The sequence below is a fragment of the Phyllobates terribilis genome, unplaced genomic scaffold, assembly GCF_046119375.1.
Source record: "Phyllobates terribilis strain yellow unplaced genomic scaffold, ASM4611937v1 Scaffold_5__5_contigs__length_657084704, whole genome shotgun sequence".
NCBI classification, from domain to species: Eukaryota; Metazoa; Chordata; class Amphibia; order Anura; family Dendrobatidae; genus Phyllobates; species Phyllobates terribilis.
Window position 1 is genome coordinate 545,336,710 of NW_027362765.1, and position 23,560 is coordinate 545,360,269.

The window sequence follows — 23,560 nt, forward strand, 5'->3', positions numbered from 1 at the left end:
TAAATACAAACTTCCTTAAAGGGAATGTGTGACGCTGAAAGCCCTACCCTGGGAGATGGGGGACTCGGAGCCGGGTCCTATGTTGTCGATGGGGTGCAGCCGTGGCCCGGACCCTCTCCGTGCCCAGGGCCGTCACATTAAAAAGGGTGGTACGGGCTTATCCGGGTTGAGTGGCTGATCTCGACTACGCCACCTGTGGCACCTGGTGAAGGCCACCAGCGCTGCTGCAGTCCGCTGAGGCAGGATGTTATGGCAGCCGTCGTTGTTACTACTCCTCACAGGCGGAGCAGGGCCTCAGGGTAGAGAGACAGGATGGAGGTGGTTGTAGTATAGGAGGTCTGGTGCTGCGTAGTGCGGTGTAATGCAGAATAAAGAGTCCGGAGGCCATAGGGGTTAACTTCCAGGGTTTTTACTCACGGTGGAGATTGCAGTTGAATGGCTTCTCCCTGCTCCTCGCGGAGTTCTGCGGTCACCAGAGACGGGGGGGGGGGGGGGGGAGTCCGACAACCTCCGAGTAAGTCCAGTGTTCAATCAGGACCCCGCACCAGAGTGTTCCTAGACTTCAGACCGGGTCCTTTCCCGTCTGTGTGTGTATGTGTAGATAGGCCGGATCTCCCTCTGAACTTCACTCAGAAAAAGGGTATGGGTGGCAGCTCCGCTCCTTCCGTTACCCAGTGGGATCCTCAGGGCCTACCGGGCTTCCCTGACCAGGACGTAGAGTAGCAAGGTCAGGTGTCAGGGGCCGGTACCCCTCTTGCAGCCGGAATCCCTCTGAATAGATCAGATTAGCGAGGACAGGTGGCGTATACCGCTCCGTCTGTATCCCCCCGGAATCCATTTGCGGTGGAGCTACACTCCTAAGCTCCGGGCCTTCTTGGTCATGGTCCTTGACCGGGCTGAGACATACATTATCTGCAACCTGCCCCTCGACCAAAGGCCAGAGTACAAGGGCCGTGTCTCCATCCTCTGCAGGTCCACACAGGATCCACGCTCAGGGAGGGAGATCACGATCAAAGAACCCAGAACCAAGATGGCTGTGTATTAAATATCAAATTTAAAGTGTCACTAAAATGTGAATCCTCCACCCTCACCCACTAGTTGGTTCCCCTATCTCTTGGTTCCCCAGTCTCCCAACTTCCAGTAGGAGCAGCAACGAGTGCTTACTAGCCCCTCTGGTGGGAGAAGTGTGGTGTTGGATGTGGAGGTAGGGTCCTGACCATCGTACTGTTCTTACCTCATAGGAGGAACACTACACCCCATTAAAGAGGTGCAGCATCCCTGTGGCGGTCGAACCCTCAGGGGCGCCACAGAAACATGACATAATAATAATAATAATTTTTTATTTATATAGCGCCAACATATTCCGCAGCACTTTACAATTAAGCGGGGTCATATACAGACAATGAATTCAATACAATTTAAGACAGGTTGAACAGTTACATTAGGAGTGAAGTCCCTGCTCGCAAGCTTACATTCTACAAGGAAATGGGGGGACACAATAGGTGAAAAGTGCTTGTACTTTCAGGTCTGGCAATTATAATAAATAGGGATTTTCAAATAAAGCTGTATGATCTGGTCATCAGCCAGTATGTTTAAGTGCAATACTCAAGTACCGAGTGCAGTTATCGTGTGCATGGAGGATTCTGGAGATGTTTTTAAGATGCAGGAGACAAGAGCGAGTGAGTGATCGGATATAGGGAGTAAAGGAAAGGTTAGTGTCGAATATGACCCTAAGGCAGCGGGTGTGCTGCTTGGGAGTTATGGTTGAACCCTCCAAGGTAATTTCGATGTTAGGTAGAGTGGGTTAGTAGAGGGGAGAAACACAAGAAGTTCAGTTTTAGAGAGATTCAGTTTAAGATAGAGGGAGGACATGATGTTAGACACAGCGGACTGACAATCCTATTTTGTATTAGGGTAGGGGTGATGTCAGGTGAAGAGATGTATAGTTCGGTGTCGTCAGCATAGAGATGATACTGGAACCCAAATCTGCTGATTGTTTGTCCAATAGGGGCAGTGTATAGAGAGAAGAGGAAGGGGCCTAGGACTGAGCCCTGCGGGACCCCGATAGCAAGGAGACAAGGAGAAGAAGAGGAGCCGGCAAAAGATACCTTGAAGGAGAGGTCAGAGAGGTAGGAGGAGAACCAGGAGAGAACGGTGACCTTGAGGCCTATAGAGCGGAGCATAGTGAGGAGGAGCTGGTGATCCACAGTGTCAAATGCAGCAGAGAGATCCAGGAGAATCAGCATGGAGCAGTGACCTTTGGATTTAGCTGTTAGTAGATCATTAGAGACTTTAGTGAGGGCAGTTTCAGTGGAGTGTAAGGAGTGAAACCAGATTGTAGAGGGTCGAGGAGAGAGTTATCTGAGAGATTGCGGATTAGACGGGAGTGGACCAAGCGTTCCAGGAGTTTAGAGATGAAAGGAAGGTTAGAGACAGGTCTGTAGTTAGCAGTGCAGTTCTGGTCCAGGGATGGCTTTTTAAGTAAAGGGGTTATGATAGCATGTTTAAATGAGGAGGGAAAGATACCTAAAGAAAGAGAGAAGTTAAATATTTTAGTCAGGTGAGTGGTGACCACCGGTGAGAAAGACTGCAGAAGATGTGAAGGAATGGGGTCACTGTTGCAGGTTGTAGGTCGAGAAGAAATGAGGAGCTGGGTAACTTCTTCTTCTGTAACAAGCTCAAAGATGGCTAGTGAGCTTGTAGTGCGGCAGGGAAGGGGAACCAGGCACTGAGGAGATTGGGATGAGATGTCTTGATGGATGTGGTTGATTTTTTCTAGGAAATAAGTGGCCAGATCCTCCCCGCTGAGGTTGGTGGTGGGCGCCTGTGCTTTAGGTTTCAGCAGGGAGTTTAAGGTTTCAAAAAGTTGTTTTGGATTGTTGTACAGTGAAGTGATGAGAGTGGTGAATTAGGATTGTTTGGCCAGATGAAGGGCAGAGTTATAGGTTTTGAGCATGAATTTATAGTGGATGAAGTCTTCTGCTAAAAGAGATTTTCTCCACTGACGCTCAGCACACCTTGAGCAACGCTGAAGCATGTTTGCATTGTGTGCCAGGGCTGCCGTTGTCTGTGTAGGGTCTTTCTGCGTGTAGAAGGTGCTGCTTCATCTAGGGCGCTCTTCAGTGTATTATTGTAGTGTGACAATGCTAAGTCTGGACAGGAGAGGGAGGAGATGGGGCTAAAGATGTGTGGAGATTGTCCATAAGCTGCTGGGTATTAATGGTACGTGTATTCCTAGAAGTGTGGTAAGTGGGGGTGTCCCGGGTGAGGAGACAGTTCTTGACAGAGAAGGAAAAAAGGTTGTAGTCCGAGAGCGGGAGAGGGGAGTTAGTAAAGTCATGCAGCGAGCAGAGACGGGAGAAGACCAGGTCCAGAGTATTCCCGTCTTCGTGCATATGAGAATTAGTAAATTGTGGGAGGCCGAATGAGGAGGTAAGAGAAAGTAGATAAGAGGCAGATTGGGAGAGGGGATCATTGATGGGGATATTAAAGTCTCCAATGATGATGGTGGGGATGTCACAGGATAGAGAGTGAGGAAGCCAGGTGGCAAAGTGATCCAGGAACTTGTGGGAGGAGCCTGGAGGGCGATACACAAAAGTCACTCGCAGGGAGAAGGGTTTGAAGAGTCTGATAGTGTGCACTTCAAAGGAAGGAAACATAAGTGAGAGAACTGGGGGTATGACCTGAAAAGCACATTGTGGTGAAAGGAGCAGACCAACACCTCCACCCTGTCTATTCTCAGGTCTGGCGGAATGTAAAAATTTCAGGCCACCAAATGAGAGAGCAACAGCTGCGGTGGTGTCTGAATACTGGATCCAGGTTTCAGTAATAGCCAGAAGGTTAAGGGAATTAGAGAGGAAAAAATCGTAAGTGTAAGTTAGACAGGAGATTCATGCTGCGGTGCTGCCCGAACTTTATTGTGAGAGGAAGGTTGAACTTGATGGTCTTTTTTCAATCTATGTAACAAGCAGCATAAATCAGGTTTGTATGTTCCATTCTGAAATGGTGTAGTGTTTCAGAGAAACAATATTTTGAAAAGCTGGCAAGTGACTATGTGTCTTTGGTGAATAGTCCGAGATAAGTACCCAATGGGCAGGTCTCTCCGTATGTGTGTGTGTATAGCAGGAGACCCTGTAATCTAAGGAAGCTGCTGGGGACCTGACTCGGACTAGACACCAAGACGCATAATCCTCGGCCGGCTTTTAAAAATATATTTTCATTGAAATGCTGCAGCATTTAAGAGTAACACATAAACGGCTGCAATAATGTGACTAAGGCTAAGTGCCCACGATGCAGAAATGCTCCGAATTTTTCCTGAGCGTTTCTGCATCTCCCTGGCAGAAAAAAACGCATGCGGATTGTACATGCATTTTTCCTGCCAGGGACAAGCGTAAGTGAAGCGTTTTGATCATGTGATTTCGCATGCAGGTTGTCAAGCGCTTTCCAAGTGATTTTAGCATCACTTGGAAAGTGCTTGACAATTTGGTCACACTATATAAATCCATGCAACCGGCATGGATTTATATAGTGTGACCAAGTTATAGTAAAAGAATGGTAAAAAAATGAATATTATACTCACCTTCCGATTGCCCCCCAACCTTCCGCAGCATGTGCACAGCACATGCGGATTATCATTGGGGAACATTGCAGACTTTCTACCAAGCGTTTTTTAAGCGTTTCTGCGGAGGAACTGCAGCTGCGGAAACGCTTAAAAAACGCATAGTGGGCACACAGCCTCATGGTTTGGGCAGCATGATAATAATGTAACCATAGTTCAGGCAGCATGGATGAATGGATCTGCTGTCAGGTTCCCTTTAACGCGCATATGTCATCAGTTTTGTGCTGCTTTTTCTAAGGGCAGCAAAACTCGTTACTAGACCACATTTGAAGTGCTGTAAGTCTTAAAATCGGAATCAAAATCCACAGTGGCAAAAATCACCAAATTGTGCAGATTTCACTTTGCATGTTTCACTTCAGAAATGCTCCAAATTTGCTGCAGATTTCAACTGTTGCATCGTGAAGAGTGAAATCCACAATGAAGATCTACAGCATAAATTGACATGCAGTGTCTGTCTATACCGTGCTGCAGATTTTTCCACGCTGGTGTGGAGGAGATTCAGTACTATGATATGCAAGAGATTTTTTTTACCTAGACAACCCAGATGGAAAATCTGCAGCTTTTTCAACTGCATTTCTCCTGCTGAGAAGTCCTTCTCATTATGCACCTGTGTGAACGGGTCCTCTGATTTATGAGGATGTAGCTATCCTACCCCCATGCCTCCATTGCTGATTAACAGCTTTTTACCAGTTGTATTATAGAGAAATCTGTTAATCAGCTGGGGCACATGCAGCTCATTAGCAGAATTTTGGCAATATATAACTTAAATTTGAACATGCATAAAAAAAAAATTGGGATCCTCTGTCCAACCGAATGCCACGTTAATGGGGCTTTCCAATCAAAACTATTTTAGGTACTTGTGCTTTATGAAACTGATGTACTTGACGTCTGAAAAGTACTAGTATTAGTGATGAGCGAGCATACTCGCAAGTACTCGGTACTTGCCCGAGCATGTTGGTTGTGGCATTAGTGATTGGCTGGCCGCACAGCATCATCTGGTCTATATCACACCTGGCGACGCTGTGCTCGTCAGTCTACTCCGTAATCAGGCAGGGAGAGGTGCTGCTGAGCTAGGGAGAGATTTGGTTGTGTATTAGGTAGTGTAGGGAGAAAACAAGTACATTACACATATCCATCTCAACAAACAGTCCTTCTGAGGACTAATCCATCTGCAGAGATATCAGGCAGGCAGTGTATATAGCAGATTGCAGTGCATATAGCACAAGAGGCTCCATTCCAGTTCTGCCTTCTGCTGCTGTTAGATGTTTCTAGACAAAGGCCCAGGTCTCAGGGGCCAGGAATAATTTTTTTTTGGATCTCAATCCTCATTATTTGCTTAAAAAGCAATCAAAAGAACACCGTTTTTCTGTGCCATTTGCTTGTTGGCACTGCAGAATACAGCCAGGTCCTTTCCATATTACAGCGCTAAAAATCCAGCTATTTAAAACTGTGGTTTGTACGTCACACGGATCACATATAATTGTATAATTGGGCTGAAAATATTGCCATTTTTGGCCTCCATTAAAAATTTTTTCAGTGTGTCAGCAAAGTTTTTGCCACCGGTTTACTGTTCAAAATAGTTACTTACAAGCCAGGTATTTAAAACTGTGGTTTGTCCGTCACACGGATCACATACACGTTTTCTGAAAATTCTGACATTTCTGGCCTCCATTCTAATTTTTTTTCAGTGTGTCAGCAAAGTTTTCGACATCGGTTTGCTGTTCAAAATAGTTACCTACAGGCCAGGTATTTAAAACTGTGGTTTCTCCATCACACGGATTACACATACTGTAACTGCGGTCCAAATTCAGCCATTTGTAGTAAGCGTGGAAGATATTGTGCCCCATTTAAAATGGGCAAGGCGCGTGGCAAGGGGAACTGGACGTGATGGTGATTGTGATGGTGCATGCCGAGGCCGTGGGCAAGCTGAAATTGTGCCACAACAAACATCCACATCTTCTCGCCCAACCTTCCTGTCCCAATTACTAGGGGACCGCAGCACACCACTATTGAACCCAGAGCAGTGTCAAAAGATTGTTGGTTGGATAGCGGGTAATGCTTCCAGTTACTTTGCCGCCACCGCCACCACCACCACCACCCTGTCTTCCACACGGTCAAGTCTCAGTAGCGGTGAGTCTGGACCGCATATTCCTCACCCTGATCCTCCTTCCTCCCACCATGCCGAGTGCCCAGAGACAACTGATCCCACACTTGGACACTCTGAAGAGCTGTTCTCTTTTCCATTTATAGATTCGGGCCTCTCGCCCGGTCCACTTGAAGCGGGGCAAGAAGAGATCGCATGTAGCGATGCCCAAATATTTGAGCAGCCACGGTCACACAAAGGTGACGGTGGGAAAGTGTCACAAGAGGTGGACGATGATGAGACACAATTGCCAGAAAGTCAGGAGGAGGACCAGGGTGCAGAAGTGGAAGACGAGGTGGTGGATGATATAGTAACTGACCCAACCTGGCAGGAGGACATGCAGAGCGAGGACAGCAGCACACAGGGGGAGGGAGGTAGAGCACCCCAACAGGCAGGAAGAAGCAGTGTGGTGCCTGCAGGCAGAAGGCAGGCAACCGTTCCCCGTAACACCAACACAAAGGAAGTTGCCAGTACAACTGTTAGGTCTTCCCGAGTCTGGTTGTTTTTTAAAGACTCTGCCGATAACCCCAAAAAGGCCATGTGCACCACCTGCCAGGCCAGCATCAGCAGGAGTGGCAAAACGACCAGCCTGACCACCACCAGCATTATCAGGCACATGGCAGCAAAGCACCCGACTTTGTGGGCCGAACCCCAGGGACCAGGAACAGTGTCTGCGGGTGGCAACATTGCTTCTTCTGCTGTTGTGATGCAAGCCAATCCACTGTCCATGGTGCATGCGAAGATGCCTCCTGCCCTGCACCTGTGGTTGCACACTCTCAAGTAGCCGCATCGGGAAGCACGTCCACGTCCTTGTCCCAGTGCAGCGTTCAGTTGTCCATACCCCAGTCCTTGGAACGCAAGCACAAATACGCAGCCAACGCCCCACAGGCCACACTACTAAATTCCCACATTTCATGACTGCTTGCGCTCGAAATGTTGCCTTTTAGGCTCGTGGAGACGGAAGCATTCCGCAACCTGATGGTGGCGGCCATCCCTCGGTACTCAGTCCCCAGCCACCACTATTTCTCCCGGTGTTCCATCCCGCATTACACAAGCATGTGTCCCAAAACATTAGCTGTGCCCTTAACAACGGAGTTACCGGGAAAGTCCACCTAACCATGGACACATGGACAAGTGCTTGTTGGCAGGGACTGTACATCTCACTGATGGCACACTGAGATAACATAGTGGAAGCCGGGACCCAGTCGGACCTTGGGACGGAACACGTCCTCCCGACGCAAAGGACTGCGGTCCCTAGGTCAATCAGGGTTGCCTCTACAGTCTACAGCTCCTGCACCTCATCCTCCTCAGCCTCCTCCTCCTCTTCAGCCTCCATCTCTGAAATTACCACATCAGTCACAAGCTGGAAGCACTGCAGCACTGCCTCGGCCAAGCGGCAACAGGCTGTGCTGAAGCTAATATTCTTAGGTGACAAACCGCACAATGCTGAAGAGTTGTGGACAGCTATGAAAGAGCAGGTTTGTGGCTCACACTGCTGAACCTACAGCCAGGCATGGTCGTGTGTGCCAATGGCCAGAACCTGGTGGCGGCTCTGAGGCGAGGCGAGCTCACACACGTACCATGCCTGGCCCATGTGCTTAACCTCGTGGTTCAGCGGTTTCTCAAATCCTACCCGGAGCTGCTGGATCTGCTTGTTAAAGTACGCTGCCTGTGTGCACATTTTAGAAAGTCACCTACAGCTTCTGCCGCCCTTGCCGTGGTTCAGCAGCGTTTGCAGCTTCCGGCTCACAGACTGGTGTGTGATGTCCCCACGCATTGGAACGCTACACTGCAGATGTTGGGAAGGATTTGTGAGCAGAAGAGGGCAGTTGTTGAGTACCAGCATCAACAAGGCCGTCGGTATTCAGTTCAGACTCCACACATAAGACCTCAGGAGTGGACATGGATGTCAGACATATGTACCATCCTCCAAAACTTTGAGGACTCCACCAAGATGGTGAGCGGCGATGGCGCCATAATTAGCATCACCATCCCGCTTCTCTGTCTTCTGAAATGCTCTCTGCTCACAATCAAAGAGGATGCATTGCAGGCGCAGCACGATGAGATGGAGCAAGGAACCATAAAGGGTGATTACACACAGCCCAGCCTCATCTCATCCCAACATGGATTGGGTGACAATGAGGAAGGAGGAGGAAGAACAGCAGCTAGTTTCATGCGCTATAGACGGTACTACCTGCACAACTGTCATACCGTCTGTTCAGCGTGGATGGCCTGAGGACAGAGAGGAGGGGAGGAGGAGAGCATGGTCAGTCATCCTCTTGGTGAGGACACAGAAGTCTTGCCTGTTAGCAGTCTGGCACGCATGGCTGAGTTTATGTTACGCTGCCTTTCCCATGACCCTCGCGTTCTCAAAATTTTGGGTGACAGTCATTACTGGTTGGTGACACTTCTAGACCCACGCTACAAGGAGAACTTTATATCTCTTATTCCTGAGGCGGACAGGTCTACAAAAATGCGGCAGTACCAGAAGGCCCTTGTTGCGGAACTATTAAAAAAATTCCCATCTGAAAATGCTGGCGGCAAAGGTCACAGTTCGTTGGACAATCAAGGACTACAGGCGAGAGAGACACAACTTCAATCCAGCAGAGGCAGGAGAACACTGTCAAAGTTCTGGGAGAATTTTCTCAGCCCCTCCCATCACACAAGCCCTGGGGCGCGGGGTACTCTCACAAGGAGTGCAAAGTTTGGGAAGATGCTGAGGGAGTACCTTGCCGACCGTACCAACATCCTCCGTGATTCCTCTGTGCCTTATAACTATTGGGTATCCAAGCTAGATACGTGGAATGAACTGGCTCTCTACGCCTTGGAGGTCCTGGCCTGCCCTGCCGCCAGCGTTGTATCAGAGCGGATTTTTAGTGCCGCTAGTGGAATTATAACTTATAAGCGCATCCGCCTGTCAACTGAAAATGCTGACAGGCTGACTCTTATAAAAATGAACAAGGGCTGGATTGGGCCAGACTACTCAACACCACCGAATGATAGCGTAACATAAACTCAAATCCAGTGTCTTTTTATGGGAGGTGTACTCCCATGCACCTCTTCACACCCACACATGGGTATACGCTTCCTGATTTTGGCTATTTGCTCTTGTCCTCCTACTTATCCTCATCCTCATCCTCATCCTCCACCACCATATTACCAGGGTGACCGTGGTCCGTGATGCAACACCCACATCATTTTTTTAAAGGGTGTTTATGATGCCCGTAAAAAATTTTTTTTATACATTATGTTCATGTATACCCCCCAGGGGTAAATGTTTGTCAGCCCATACACTTAGTGCATGTGCATTACAAGTATAGGAGACCCGCTCCTTTCTAATGGGAAAATTTTTTTCAGGAGGCCCTCCTCTACGTCTCTTCCAAGGGGCATTGGAGTGCCTCCAAATTTTTGGCAACCCTTGCATTCACTGCATAGTCAAACACAATGGGAACATTGTTTTGAGGAGGCCCTCTGACCTCCATGTCTCTTCCAAGGAGCATTGGAGTGCCTCCAAATTTTTGGCAATCCTTGCATTCACTGCATAGGCAAACATAATGGGAGACCAACTTCCTAATAGTGGGAACATTGTTTTCAGGAGGCGCTCTGACCTCCACATCTCTTCCAAGGGGCATTGAGTGCCTCCAAATTTTTGGCAACCCTTGCATTCATTGCATAGGCAAACACAATGGGAGACCCACTTCCTAATAATGGGAACATTTTTTTTCAGGAGGCCCTCCTCTAAGTCTCTTCAAAGGGGTATTGGGGTGCGTCCAAATTTTGAGCAGCCTTGCCACTCACTGCATATGCAATAACCGTATAGGAGACGCACTTTTTAGTAATGGGAACAATAAAACATAGCCGGCTGATGACTCTCTAAGAATAGTGAGGGCCGACTGCTGGCTCTTTAAGAATAGTAAAGGCCCCCTGTTGGCCCTACAAAAATAGGCTTTGTGACTTTCAAAGTCCCTCCTTCATAAATGAAACATGATATGTCTGATGATATCTCACACACCACAAGGCCAGATAAGGTTGTAAAATGTTAAAATCACATTTCCTGGTGAATGCATTTGTCACGGTTGAAAGCAATGCAAAAGTGCAATAACAGATCAAAAAACGCTACGTGTGAACATAGCCCAAGGTGTGGAGGAGCATTTTTGTTTGTGGTTATTTATTTTGCTTTATATACAAGTCATTACCCTTGGTAAGGTTGTTCCTTAACATATTTCCCAGCAAAATCCATTTTGGTTTTGTTTTTGTATGTTTTATTGTGAGTCCGTAAAAGTGGCGTAATACCTCTGGCAACGTTGTTGACAGAAGTGACCTGGGAGTCAGAAATGCTTCCAGGGGTCATCCCCATGCTGTTGCCATGTCATTTGAGCACTGTTCCCATCGATTTGGGCAATTTTTAGGACCTCTGCAGACCGCCAGGGGGAGCCGCCTGAAAAATGCTTGAGTTTCCCATAGACTTACATTGGGCTCTTTGGTCGTGTCGAGCACCCGAGTATTCCAATGTGCTCGACCCGAGCATCGAGCACCCGAGCATTTTAGTGCTCGCTCATCACTAATTAGTATGTATCTGGCACAAGCCAGCCTTTCCAGTGTTTGCACATGACCATGGACAGTACAGCCTATTTCATTAGCTAAGCCAGCCTCTTCTCTGTCTAAGTCTTGTGCCACCACAAAACATAGACAAACTGGAAGAGGACCTGTGGGGTCCTGGGACTGGAGCTTGTAGCTGAAGATCAGGGCACATTTCAGATGTGAAGTATATTAGGAAATTGCATAGCTTACTCATTTAAACACACTTATTTAATATTTTTTTAGCTAAACAACCACTTTAATATCACTGATGTAGCTCCAGCCTGACATAGTCAGCAAATCAGCCCACTTATTGCCCTGAATCTATCATTTTCTTGAATGGGAGAGCAATTGCTTGCCGAATTAATGAATCACACTTCAGGGAAAAAAAACAGCTTTTAATGTGTTTAATGTGTCAGTAACTTTCCACTACAGATTATTTTTCAGTTATTTTGGTAGTTAACTGTACACATTTTCCTATGGTCAATTTTTACCTTATGAGATGATGCAATGAGAATGACACAATGACACCACGGGATCCACACTAACAGGATTACAGTCAGATCATTTATTAATATGATGCATTAGAATATAAATAATTTCCACCTCAGCTCATTTAAATGATGGTAAATTACATATTCACATACATATAAAAAACTTAAACAAAACACAATTATTAGATCTCTATATATTTCTATACAATATATTATATTTTAGTTTATATGTATTATGCAAAGTTCTATAAAACAACTTTGAAGTGGATGATCCTACAAATTATGACATCTCTTGTTGAACTTAATTATTATTTGCAGGGGGAAAGGGGGAAGAAAGGCTCTAGGGGGCCTAAAGGGGATAAGGGAGACCAAGGAGCGCCTGGATTAGATGCACCATGCCCATTGGTATGTTTTATTTTTACAATGTATTTTATTAGAATTTGAAGATGGGAAGAGCAAAGGATGGATTGAAAATGAATGTATTTGCTTGGTTAAATGTATGACTTTCATGTCCTGTAAACAATATTACTCCTTCCAGGTGTTATGAAGATCATTGCCGCAACTACTTAAAGCTTCTTCCCTTCCTCAATACTGTCACAACAGGTGACAACATATCCGGAAGTGGCAAAGCTGCTGGACACAACAAATGGATTTAATATTTCTCCAGGTGTCAGTCCATTAAATATTTTTCTACAGATTTTCCAGCATTCAAATGAGGCTAAATGTCCTGCCATGAACTTCTACATCATTTAGACGAAGTTTCAACTAAACAGAAGGTCCTATGTGTTATTATTAAAGGCTGAACATCTCTTCTTTCTAGAGGGAAAACTCAAATTTATTTCAGTGCATTAAATCCTAGTTTGGTGTCCTACAGCTTTGCCTTCATACAAGCTGCTGCTATCAGATTGGAAGTTTATGACATCTTATGGAATAATAAAAATAGTTTCTATGAACAGGGACACCGAGGTGTAAAAGGAGAAACTGGTGATCCGGGGATGCCAGGGCTGAATGGGCTCGATGCCCCTTGCCCATTGGTATGGCTTTAACAACCCTTTTTCCTGCATGTTGTCTACTGTCTTTTTAATGTCCTTTTGCATGGATACATGTATTGCCTCCTTGACCTAATCCAGCAACATTGTCCTGATGCTCATAATTAGGATTCCTGAATAATAATAATATTAACTAGCAAAGTGGAAATCTTCTATATAGTGAGATGCCAGGCAAATTTGTAAAAGGACTTACTAGAGTCACTTAACATACCAAGGTAATGAATTTGTTCATCCTCCAAATGTGAGTTCTCTGTGTGTTCTGTAAGCTACAGGTCCTTAATTCCACAGTCAAAAAACTGCTGCATGTTAATTAGCTGTACATGAAAGCATGGCAAAATTACAATCTCGTTTCTGATATCACTTCCTGTTCTACAGCGATTGGCTGACATTGCACCTTACAGACTTCCTGTTCTCCATCTATTGGCTGATGTACCTCACAGACTTCCTGTTCTGCAGCTATTGGCTGACGTTGCACCTCACAGACTTCCTGTTCTGCAGCTTTTGGCTGACATTGCACCTCACAGACTTCCTGTTCTGCAGCTATTGGGTGATGTTGCACCTCACAGACATCCTGTTCTGCAGCTATTGGGTGATGTTGCACCTCACAGACATCCTGTTCTGCAGCTGTCGGCTGACGTTGCACCTCAGACTTCCTGTTCTGCAGCTTTTGGCTGACGTTGCACCTCACAGACTTCCTGTTCTGCAGCTATTGGGTGACGTTGCACCTCACAGACTTCCTGTTCTGCAGCTATTGGGTGATGTTGCACCTCACAGGCTCCCTGTTCTGCAGCTGCTGGCTGACATTGTACCTCACAGACATCCTGTTCTCCAGCTATTGGCTGATGTTGTACCTCACAGACTTCCTATTCTGCAGCTATTGGCTGATGTTGTACCTCACAGGCTTCCAAATGTGAAGCTGTTGACTGACGTTATACCTCACAGACTTCCTATTCTGCAGCTATTGGCTGATGTTGTACCTCATAGACTTCCTGTTCTGCAGCTATTGGGTGACGTTGCACCTCACAGACTTCCTGTTCTGCAGCCGTTGGCTGACATTGTACCTCACAGACTTCCTTTTCTGCAACTATTGGCTGATGTTGTACCTCACAGACTTCCTGTTCTGCTTCTATTGGCTGACATTGTACCTCACAGACTTCCTGTTCTGCTTCTATTGGCTGATGTTGTACCTCACAGACTTCCTGTTCTGCTTCTATTGGCTGACATTGTACCTTACAGACTTCCTGTTCTGCTTCTATTGGCTGACATTGTACCTCACAGACTTCCTGTTCTGCAGCTATTGGCTGATATTGTACCTCATAGACTTCCTGTTCTGCAGCTATTGGGTGACGTTGCACCTCACAGACTTCCTGTTCTGCAGCTGTTGGCTGACATTGTACCTCACAGACTTCCTTTTCTGCAACTATTGGCTGATGTTGTACCTCACAGACTTCCTGTTCTGCTCCTATTGGCTGACGTTGTACCTCACAGACTTCCTGTTCTGCTTCTATTGGCTGACATTGTACCTCACAGACTTCCTGTTCTGCTTCTATTGGCTGACATTGTACCTCACAGACTTCCTGTTCTGCAGCTATTGGCTGATGTTGCACCTCACAGACTTCCTGTTCTCTAGCTATTGGCAACATTGCACCTCACAGACTGTTCTTTCCAACCCCTGCATTCAAACTGCATATGATTAATTTAATAGTGAGAACTTTCTTTGTATTTTGCATAATTTCCTCTGCATGCAAGGAGTGTGCAGGACAGGAAGTCTGTGAGGATCCGCTATAACCAATAGCTGAAGATCAGGAAGTAAAATAGAGATTTAGGCAACTTGCCCTGTACATTTCATTCACATTGAGTTGTTTTATTTTAGCCTGTGATGCTAGTGTTCAGGACACCTTTGAATCTTGCATTATAGTGACCAGAAATAAAACATTGAGGAACTTCGTGTATTAAAGGATTTGCCCAGCTTTAGGGTACAAGTTTGCAGTGACTCTTTGTGAGTGCAGACTTGTGAATCCCCACATTGCGCACAGTGCATGCTGTGAGGATTTACTGGTGCCACTGCCGGGAATAGGCGGATGGTCTATGACAGCAGGTATGTGATTTGCATACATGCAGTCATGTGCCAACCAGACGTGTCCGGCCTCGCTTGATACAAATGTATTGAGTGAGGCCGGACCCATCTAGTTAGAATGTGGCCAGAACTATACAAATACTTGCACTCATATGACCGGCCGCTTCAGACACCGGAGAATCATCACACCACAAAGTTCATCCTGTGAGGATTCACAAGTCTGCACTAACAAAGAGTGGCTGCAGACTTGTACTGTAAGGCTGGACAACTCCTTTAAATGATCCTAGTAGCTAATTTTACAAGTTGCAAAAGTTGCCCAACATTTCACTTTAAGCAATTAATATACAGTATAACTATACCACTTCACTGTATCTAATTATTACTAATTTCTCTTTTACTTTTCCTAGAATTTTTTCCTTATTAAAAATATGTTCTTTCATTTGAATTTGAACATGGAGGCCCAACTTAGTACATACATGTAAAATGCGAAAGGGCTCAGAGCAAAAGAGCAAGGGATTTCATTATTGCCTGGCCTAATAATATGAGACTACATCGTCAGCTCCAAGACATTACAAATAATAATATCCAGATTCTGTATATAGTACATATGTATGTTTTCCCACTTTTGTTCTCCTAATGAGCACTTACTAGATTCTTTCTTCTGACAAACTTAACAATATCAACTTTCCTTTTCCCCTGACACTACTATGTCATAACCAAAATCTAAAAAGGAAATTATGCTCTGTACTTAGTTGTCACTATTGTTCAGCAAAAGTTTCCTTTTGGAATACATACTACTGTATAGTTTGGAATAGAGAACTTTTCTTGAACCGCATTAAACAGCATCTGTTAGTAGGATCAACCCTCCTAAACTGTCTACATGGTCATCATAGATTAATCTGGCACAGAGATCTTTTCAGCTCATTTACTTATAAGAAAAACATGGATATCTCGGGAACCACTGATCAGATCGCAGATATCAAGGTATCATTTTATTCAGCTTCCTATTTCATATATGCCCATTTAGATGGCTTAAGAGGGTTAATCCTACTGACAAATGGCCTTTAATTAAAATAAATATATATATGTTTAACGTATACATTTAATTTAACTTTGGAGATGGAATCCGTTAGAGGCATCTGTCACAGCCATTGCGTACAATACTGCATAGGTTAAACATATAATTTTTGTTTCTAAAATGGGAGCCTATTGGTGACAGATGGCATCTATCAGACATTTATGGGTTTTTTTGCTTTGCATCTCGGGATATGTTAGGTTGAGGGACAAGTTAAAGAAAGACACATCTGTAAGAAATGGTTTGTCTGGGATTGACATTTTGATGACTTACAGTACAGACCAACAGATTGGACACACCTTCTCATTTAAAGATTTTTCTGTATTTTCATGACTATGAAAATTGTACATTCACACTGAAGACATCAAAACTATGAATTAACACATGTGGAATTATATACTTAACAAAAATGTGTGAAACAACTGAAAATATGTCTTCTATTCTAGATTCTTCAAAGTAGCCACCTTTTGCTTTGATGACTGCTTTGCACACTCTTGGCATTCTCTTGATGAGCTTCAGGAGGTAGTCACCGGAAATGGTCTTCCAACAATCTTGAAGGAGTTCCCAGAGATGCTTAGCACTTATTGGCCCTTTTGCCTTCACTCTGCGGTCCAGCTCACCCCAAACCACCTCGATTGGGTTCAGGTCTGGTGACTGTGGAGGTCAGGTCATCTGGCGCAGCACCCCATCACTCTCCTTCTTGGTCAAATAGCCCTTACACAGCCTGGAGGTGTTTTTGGGGTCATTGTCCTGTTGAAAAATAAATGATGGTCCAACTAAACGCAAACCGGATGGAATAGCATGCCGCTGCAAGATGCTGTGGTAGCCATGCTGGTTCAGTATGCCTTCAATTTTGAATAAATTCCCAACAGTGTCACCAGCAAAGCACCCCACACCATGACACCTCCTCCTCCATGCTTCACGGTGGGAACCAGGCATGTAGAGTTCATCCGTTCACCTTTTCTACGTCGCACAAAGACATGGTGGTTGGAACCAAAGATCTCAAATTTGGACTCATCAGACCAAAGCACAGATTTCCACTGGTCTAATGTCCATTCCTTGTGCTCTTTAGCCCAAACAAGTCTCTTCTGCTTGTTGCCTGTCCTTAGCAGTGGTTTCCTAGCAGCTATTTTACCATGAAGGCCTGCTGCACAAAGTCTCCTCTTAACTGTTGTTGTAGAGATGTGTCTGCTGCTAGAACTCTGTGTGGCATTGACCTGGTCTCTAATCTGAGCTGCTGTTAACCTGCGATTTCTGAGGCTGGTGACTTGGATAAACTTATCCTCAGAAGCAGAGGTGACTCTTGGTCTTCCTTTCCTGGGGCGGTCCTCATGTGAGCCAGTTTCTTTGTAGCTCTTGATGGTTTTTGCAACTGCACTTGGGGACACTTTCAAAGTTTGCCCAATTTTTCGCACTGACTGACCTTCATTTCTTAAAGTAATGATGGCCACTCGTTTTTCTTTACTTAGCTGCTTTTTTCTTGCCATAATACAAATTCTAACAGTCTATTCAGTAGGACTATCAGCTGTGTATCCACCTGACTTCTGCACAACACAACTGATGGTCCCAACCCCATTTATAAGGCAAGAAATCTCACTTATTAAACCTGACGGGGCACACCTGTGAAGTGAAAACCATTTCCAGTGACTACCTCTTGAAGCTCATCAAGAGAATGCCAAGAGTGTGCAAAGCAGTCATCAAAGCATAGTTTTGATGCCTTCAGTGTGAATGTACAATTTTCATAGTCATGAAAATACAGAAAAATCTTTAAATGAGAAGGTGTGTCCAAACTTTTGGTCTGTACTGTACCTTTTATCACTGCCCAATGACAAATTCTGTGTTCTGAGTTTTTTTTATTTGCGACCTTAGTTCCTGTCTAGAGGATAACTGGGCTACATTTAGGAAACAAGTTGTGACTTTGTAGATGTATTTGAACATATATAACTGTACAGTTTTACCATCAGCTGGAATTAAAAAGTGTAGTATTAACCCGGTGCATACTTTCTGGGCAGTCCCTTTTGAAGAGAACTGAATTTGGATTTTGCAGTGCCTGTTAGCAGCCACTAAACAGTGTGTGGCGCTCCACTCTGTACAGTTTACATACGGTCACCCACCAATCTGATGTTGATAAACTATTTTAAGGATAGAACATCATTGTAAAATTAGAGGGCAACCACTAAGTTTTACATTGTCCTCAAATAAGAGTACTCAAATTATAGGCTCCACTTCTGATGTAATGGTGATTGATTCAATTGTTAACCAGAAAGTAGAACTAAGACTAAATTAGATTTTATATGTTAAGATTATTAAACACAAGTGTATACCAATAATATCAAATTCTCCCAAGGTGTTTTCCAGCTTTGATAGCACTACTTCATTACAGCAGTAGGGTTTTCTACAGGCACTTGCATTTAATCTTACATGGTTATGTAGTTGTCGGCATCACTTATGGTTTTGTGTTTGTTAAACATTCATCCTAGAAAAAAGAAGAATACTGATTTGTATTCTCTAATTAGTTATTTTGCTACCAAATTTAAAAAGGACATACAGTACATATGTAATTTAGAATCAATGAACCAAGCAATCAGTTGAAGGCGACCTCTACTTATATACAGTTGTTCATTTCATGACATTTTCTATTCTAAGAGGTGAAACTACCAGATAACTGCATGATTCTTGTTCTGCAACTGTAAGAGGAAAGATGAAATTATTGCAAGCAGCTTTTCGCATGAGCAATACCAGCTTTAGTATAAATATGAAAAGCGGCAGATTCTGCTTTTCATGCATCAGAAATTAGCAGCAATGCAATGAAATATCACAAATTATGCACAGAGGTTGTCCACTACTTTAGCATTGATGATCTATCCTTAGGATAGGTCATCCATTTCTAGTCAGCCGGGGTCAGACACCCAGCACCCCCGCCGATCAGCTGCTGTCGGTGGTGGAATTAGCCATCTGGAAGTGCTCACTGGTGGAGCTCACCGTCTTCGGATAGTGACTGCTGCAGGATAATGCACATCCACCTCCTATTCAGATCAGTAAGAGGCGGATGTGTAGTACCCTGCGGCAGCCACTATCAGAAGACGGCGTGCTCCACAAGTGAGCACTTCCAACTGGCAGCCACCACTGACATCGATAACAGCTGATCGGAGTGGGGTGCTGGGTGTCGGATCCCGACCGATCAGACATTGATGAACTATCCTGTGGATAGGTCATCAATGCTAAAGTAGTGGACAACCCCTTTAAGGTATATGTAAATGTGTCTTGTCATTAGAAATATACTCTTTAGACAAGAATATCTATGGTATGGGCATTATGTGGCATCCAGGTATCTTTTAGCTGTGTATAGTATCCTAGAGTCCTCCAAACATTGGTCATGGGTCCTACATAGTGGATATTCTTATACTATGAGTTGAACCTTTTACGCACATTTTTTTCAGATATCGTTTTTCAATGTTCTTCTGTCTCAAAAAAAATGGCACTTTATTGAGGATCTGCCAGAACTCCTGACATGTCTTTTTTAGAAAACGTGCACTTTGCATAACAAAATTCAGATTTTCTTATAACTCTGCCTTGGGTTGTTCACCTGCTATTCCTCTTAAATATTAATAGACAATAATGGACAAAAAATAGACAACTGCACATTACCATTCCACTTCTCAAAAATAGAGGATACTCTACACAGTCTGTCACTTTTGGCATTGATTCAACAGCTAGATACACTCCCAGCTGGTCTCACCTAGTTGTAAATTTAGTTATAAATTTCTAAGAGGAATAGCACAATGTAAAGTTCTAAGAAAAGATTGCCCAGGATCATTCTTTTTCATATAAAACACAGTTCTTTACTAAAACAGACATTGCAGGAAACATTACAGGTCAGCCTTGCACCCATTTATTGCTTTAGACACCTAATAAATGAGCATAAGTTAGATGGAAAAGTGTGTGGCTTATCAGAAAAGGATCATGACTTGAAATGTGACACTGTGCGCCAATTGGTTTAAATTATTCATGGAAAGTAAGTCTAAAGTTTATAAATAGTTAAAATTGCAAAGTTTTTGTAAAACAATAATCTTTGCTATCTATATCTTATTAAAATTTTTCTCTGTTCTCAAGAACAAAGAGATTTTTAATTATAAAGCTTACTACTACTCATTGCCTAGGTCACCGGCTACTTCTTTGGTGGTCGGTTTCCTAAGCAAGCATTGCTTTGTAGCTGGCCGGATTGCTTGATCTGACTAGCTTCAGAGTCCCCTGAGCTTCTTTTATGATACAGTGGCAAAAAAAGGGCAGAAGGGTAGAGATTGTGTAATAATTTACAAGGAAAATCAGCTCCTGAGATCTCACCCGCCACCATTTCTCCCACCATCTGCAAAAGCCATTCCTGTAATTGTCATGTGACTGGCTACAAATCATGCCAGGCATGACTAGCATCCCTCGATGCTTGGCTTCAAAAACACAATTACATAAAAAAAGGAAAACGAAAGGAATACAGTAAAGCATAAACATCAGAAATGTCTCAGTATATGTGGATTGTATTTTACTACATGTTTTACTTACCTCAAAGTCATTTACGTACCCAATAATAAGAAATGGTTTGTATTTATAGGGAGATGATGGTCTACCAGTTCAAGGCTGTTGGAATAAGGTAACAGTAAAGCAATTTTTGTATTGTATCTGATCATATTAAAGTGTATGTTCTCCTTTAAACACAATTTTACAGTTGAGTCATAATCTACATAAAATGTTAAACTTTGCAATTCATTGTATCACCATGTAGGGGTCTGGAGTAACATCATGTATTTACAACCATTGTTGATAGTGATAGTTACATATATGTAATGCCGTATGTGTGCTCTAGTCACTGCTCTCAAGAGCACCAAGATCTGCTTCCATCATCATGTTGGCATTAATATGGCAGCACAATTATGTTATTACCAACACTTGGAAATAATACTGTCATCATGTCTCTACCATAACTTTGTATTAGAGGGAATCTGTCAGCAGGTTTTTGCTACCTCATCTGAGAGCAGCCTGATGTAGGCAAATAGACCCTGAATCCAACTATATATCACTTAGTTTACTGGGTGCAGCTGTTCTGACACAATCAGAGCTTTTAGATTTAGAGAAAGCGAACCCTGCCCTCACCAGGCTCTGTACGTACATTATCCATAGACAGTGAGCTGCTTATCACAGGAGGGGACGTGTCAGACCAGGAGGCACATGTCCCAGCAATGATAAGCTCTGGAAGCTAAAACAATTAACCACAAAGCTTGATAAAGAGGGGCATCGCTGAAATCTGTCTTTTAACCCCTACGGTATGTGGTCTTCAGATTACATAGCAAAAACCAGCTGACAGATTCCCTTTAAATCAAGAGTTGCACCACTCCGGGCCCTAAAGCTCTAAGGATTAGATTTTCATCCTATTTTTTTGCAGAAAACAGTGGTGGAGTAAGGTCATTTTTAGGATAATATGACACTTCTGAATCATTGAGATTTCCAGACCATGATCAAATGAATTTATGGAATTTTACTGTATTTCCTATGTATCATATAAGTAAATAAGTGAACATACGAACCACCTCCAATCTCAACAATGCATCCTATCCCACATCATCATAAATAACACATCATTACCCTATAGGTGGTTCACACTTCTTATTAACCTAACTAGTATAAGCTACAGTACTACATATGTGAAAATCACCATAACCCCCCTATACAGGGGACACCATAAGAAAGTTTCAAATACACATATTACCTGATGTGGGTTAGAAGGTGTCAGATACCCTACGTACGTTTCGGCTCACTTAGCCTTCTTCCAGTAATTTTACTGTATTTCCTATGTATACAGTGACCGATTGAATTAGCAGGTAATTGAAATTACAGCCTTAGAGTAGAGTCAGGCTGCTACTGAGGATTAGTACTAGAAAAAAACTGCAAAGTAAAAAAATCTATGCAAAGTAATACAATACATACAAGGTAAAAGTGTTCAAAGGAGATCATTTGCTTCATCTGCCTTGTGAATTGTTTGTGTTATAAAGACGTGTGATGTGTTGATCACAGTATCTTGTGAGTGACACTTTGACATTTTGCAATATATATATATATATATATATATATATATATATATATATATATATATATATATATATATATATATATATATATATATATGCATCATTCCTCAGTTTCCCAATTATACTGTGTAGAGTCTGACATGCTGTTTGTCACGTATTTTGCACATATATGCATGTAGCACGCAGTATACTTTGCATCGATGTGCATGGATAATTATTGCAATCAATGTAATACATGTACAGAAAAATCTTACACATTTTACATTAAATTCTTATATCATGTTGAAAAAAATGGGATTCTTAATTTTCTATCAAACTGTGGAAAACAGAAAGATAGAAATTGGATGCTACTGGAATACCGTCAGCGTGCAGTCCAAGTTTTTCACTGATCCATATATTTTAATGGATGTGTTTGATCCGTGACTCAGATTACAGCTGGACACACCTGGGCTTTTTTCCTGTGTTTTTTTTGTGGAAAATTGATCTGCATTTTACCCATGCTGCAAGCAGAAGCAGCTTTGCCTATGCAGCATCAAGGGAATGCAGGGATACTGAAGCTAGCGAGATCCAATGATCTAGACCAGAGGTCTCAAACTCAGTTAAATATATGGGCCGCAGATAGAAAAAATGTGAATTTGCAGGACGATATGAAATTTTTAATGATACCATATTATTTTTTCTATACATCTTTTGGATTGTTTTTTGAACATTTTTGGCCTTTTTATTTTATTATTTTAAATGGCATTCTTTTATTGAGTTATGGTACGGTTTTATAGTTTTTACGAGTTTACAGTTTTTACAATTTTATTTCCTTTTTGTTTCTCCTAATTAACCACATACAGTGATTTTTTTTTTATAATTAGCACCATATAGTAATTCTGACCATTTTCTTATAGTAATGTCCCCATCTTGTAGTAATTTCTCCATCTTGTAGTAATGTGCCCATCCTGGACCCCATCTTGTAGTAATGTGCCCATGCTGGACCCCATCTTGTAGTAATGTGCCCAGCCGGGGTCTCATCTTGTAGTAATGTGCCCAGCCTGGACCCCATATTGTAGTAATGTGCCCATCCTGGACCCCATCATGTAGTAATGTGCCCATCCTGGACCCCATCTTGTAGTAATGTGCCCATCCTGGACCCCATCATGTAGTAATGTGCCCGTCCTGGACCCCATCATGTAGTAATGTGCCCGTCCTGGACCCCATCATGTAGTAATGTGCCCGTCCTGGACCCCATCATGTAGTAATGTGCCCGTCCTGGACCCCATCCTGTAGTAATGTGCCCATCCTGGTCCCCATCTTGTAGTAATGTGCCCGTCCTGGACCCCATCTTGTAGTAGTGTCCCCATCCTTGTCTGCATCTTGTAGTAGTGTCCCCATCCTTGTCCACATCGTGTAGTAATGTGCCCATCCCGGTCCCCATCTTGTAGTAATGTGCCCATCCCAGTC

General features: G+C 43.6%; 1 protein-coding gene across 1 annotated transcript in view; it reads left to right on the forward strand.

Moving 5' to 3' along the window:
* The window catches only part of LOC141271656 (uncharacterized), a 188,877-nt gene that overhangs the window by 154,676 nt on the left and 10,641 nt on the right, over positions 1-23,560 (forward strand). The window contains exons 37-39 of the mRNA XM_073681698.1: positions 12,152-12,238; positions 12,790-12,867; positions 20,641-20,679. Of these exons, the coding sequence (XP_073537799.1) occupies positions 12,152-12,238; positions 12,790-12,867; positions 20,641-20,679 (204 nt within the window). The remainder of the gene's footprint in view (positions 1-12,151; positions 12,239-12,789; positions 12,868-20,640; positions 20,680-23,560) is intronic.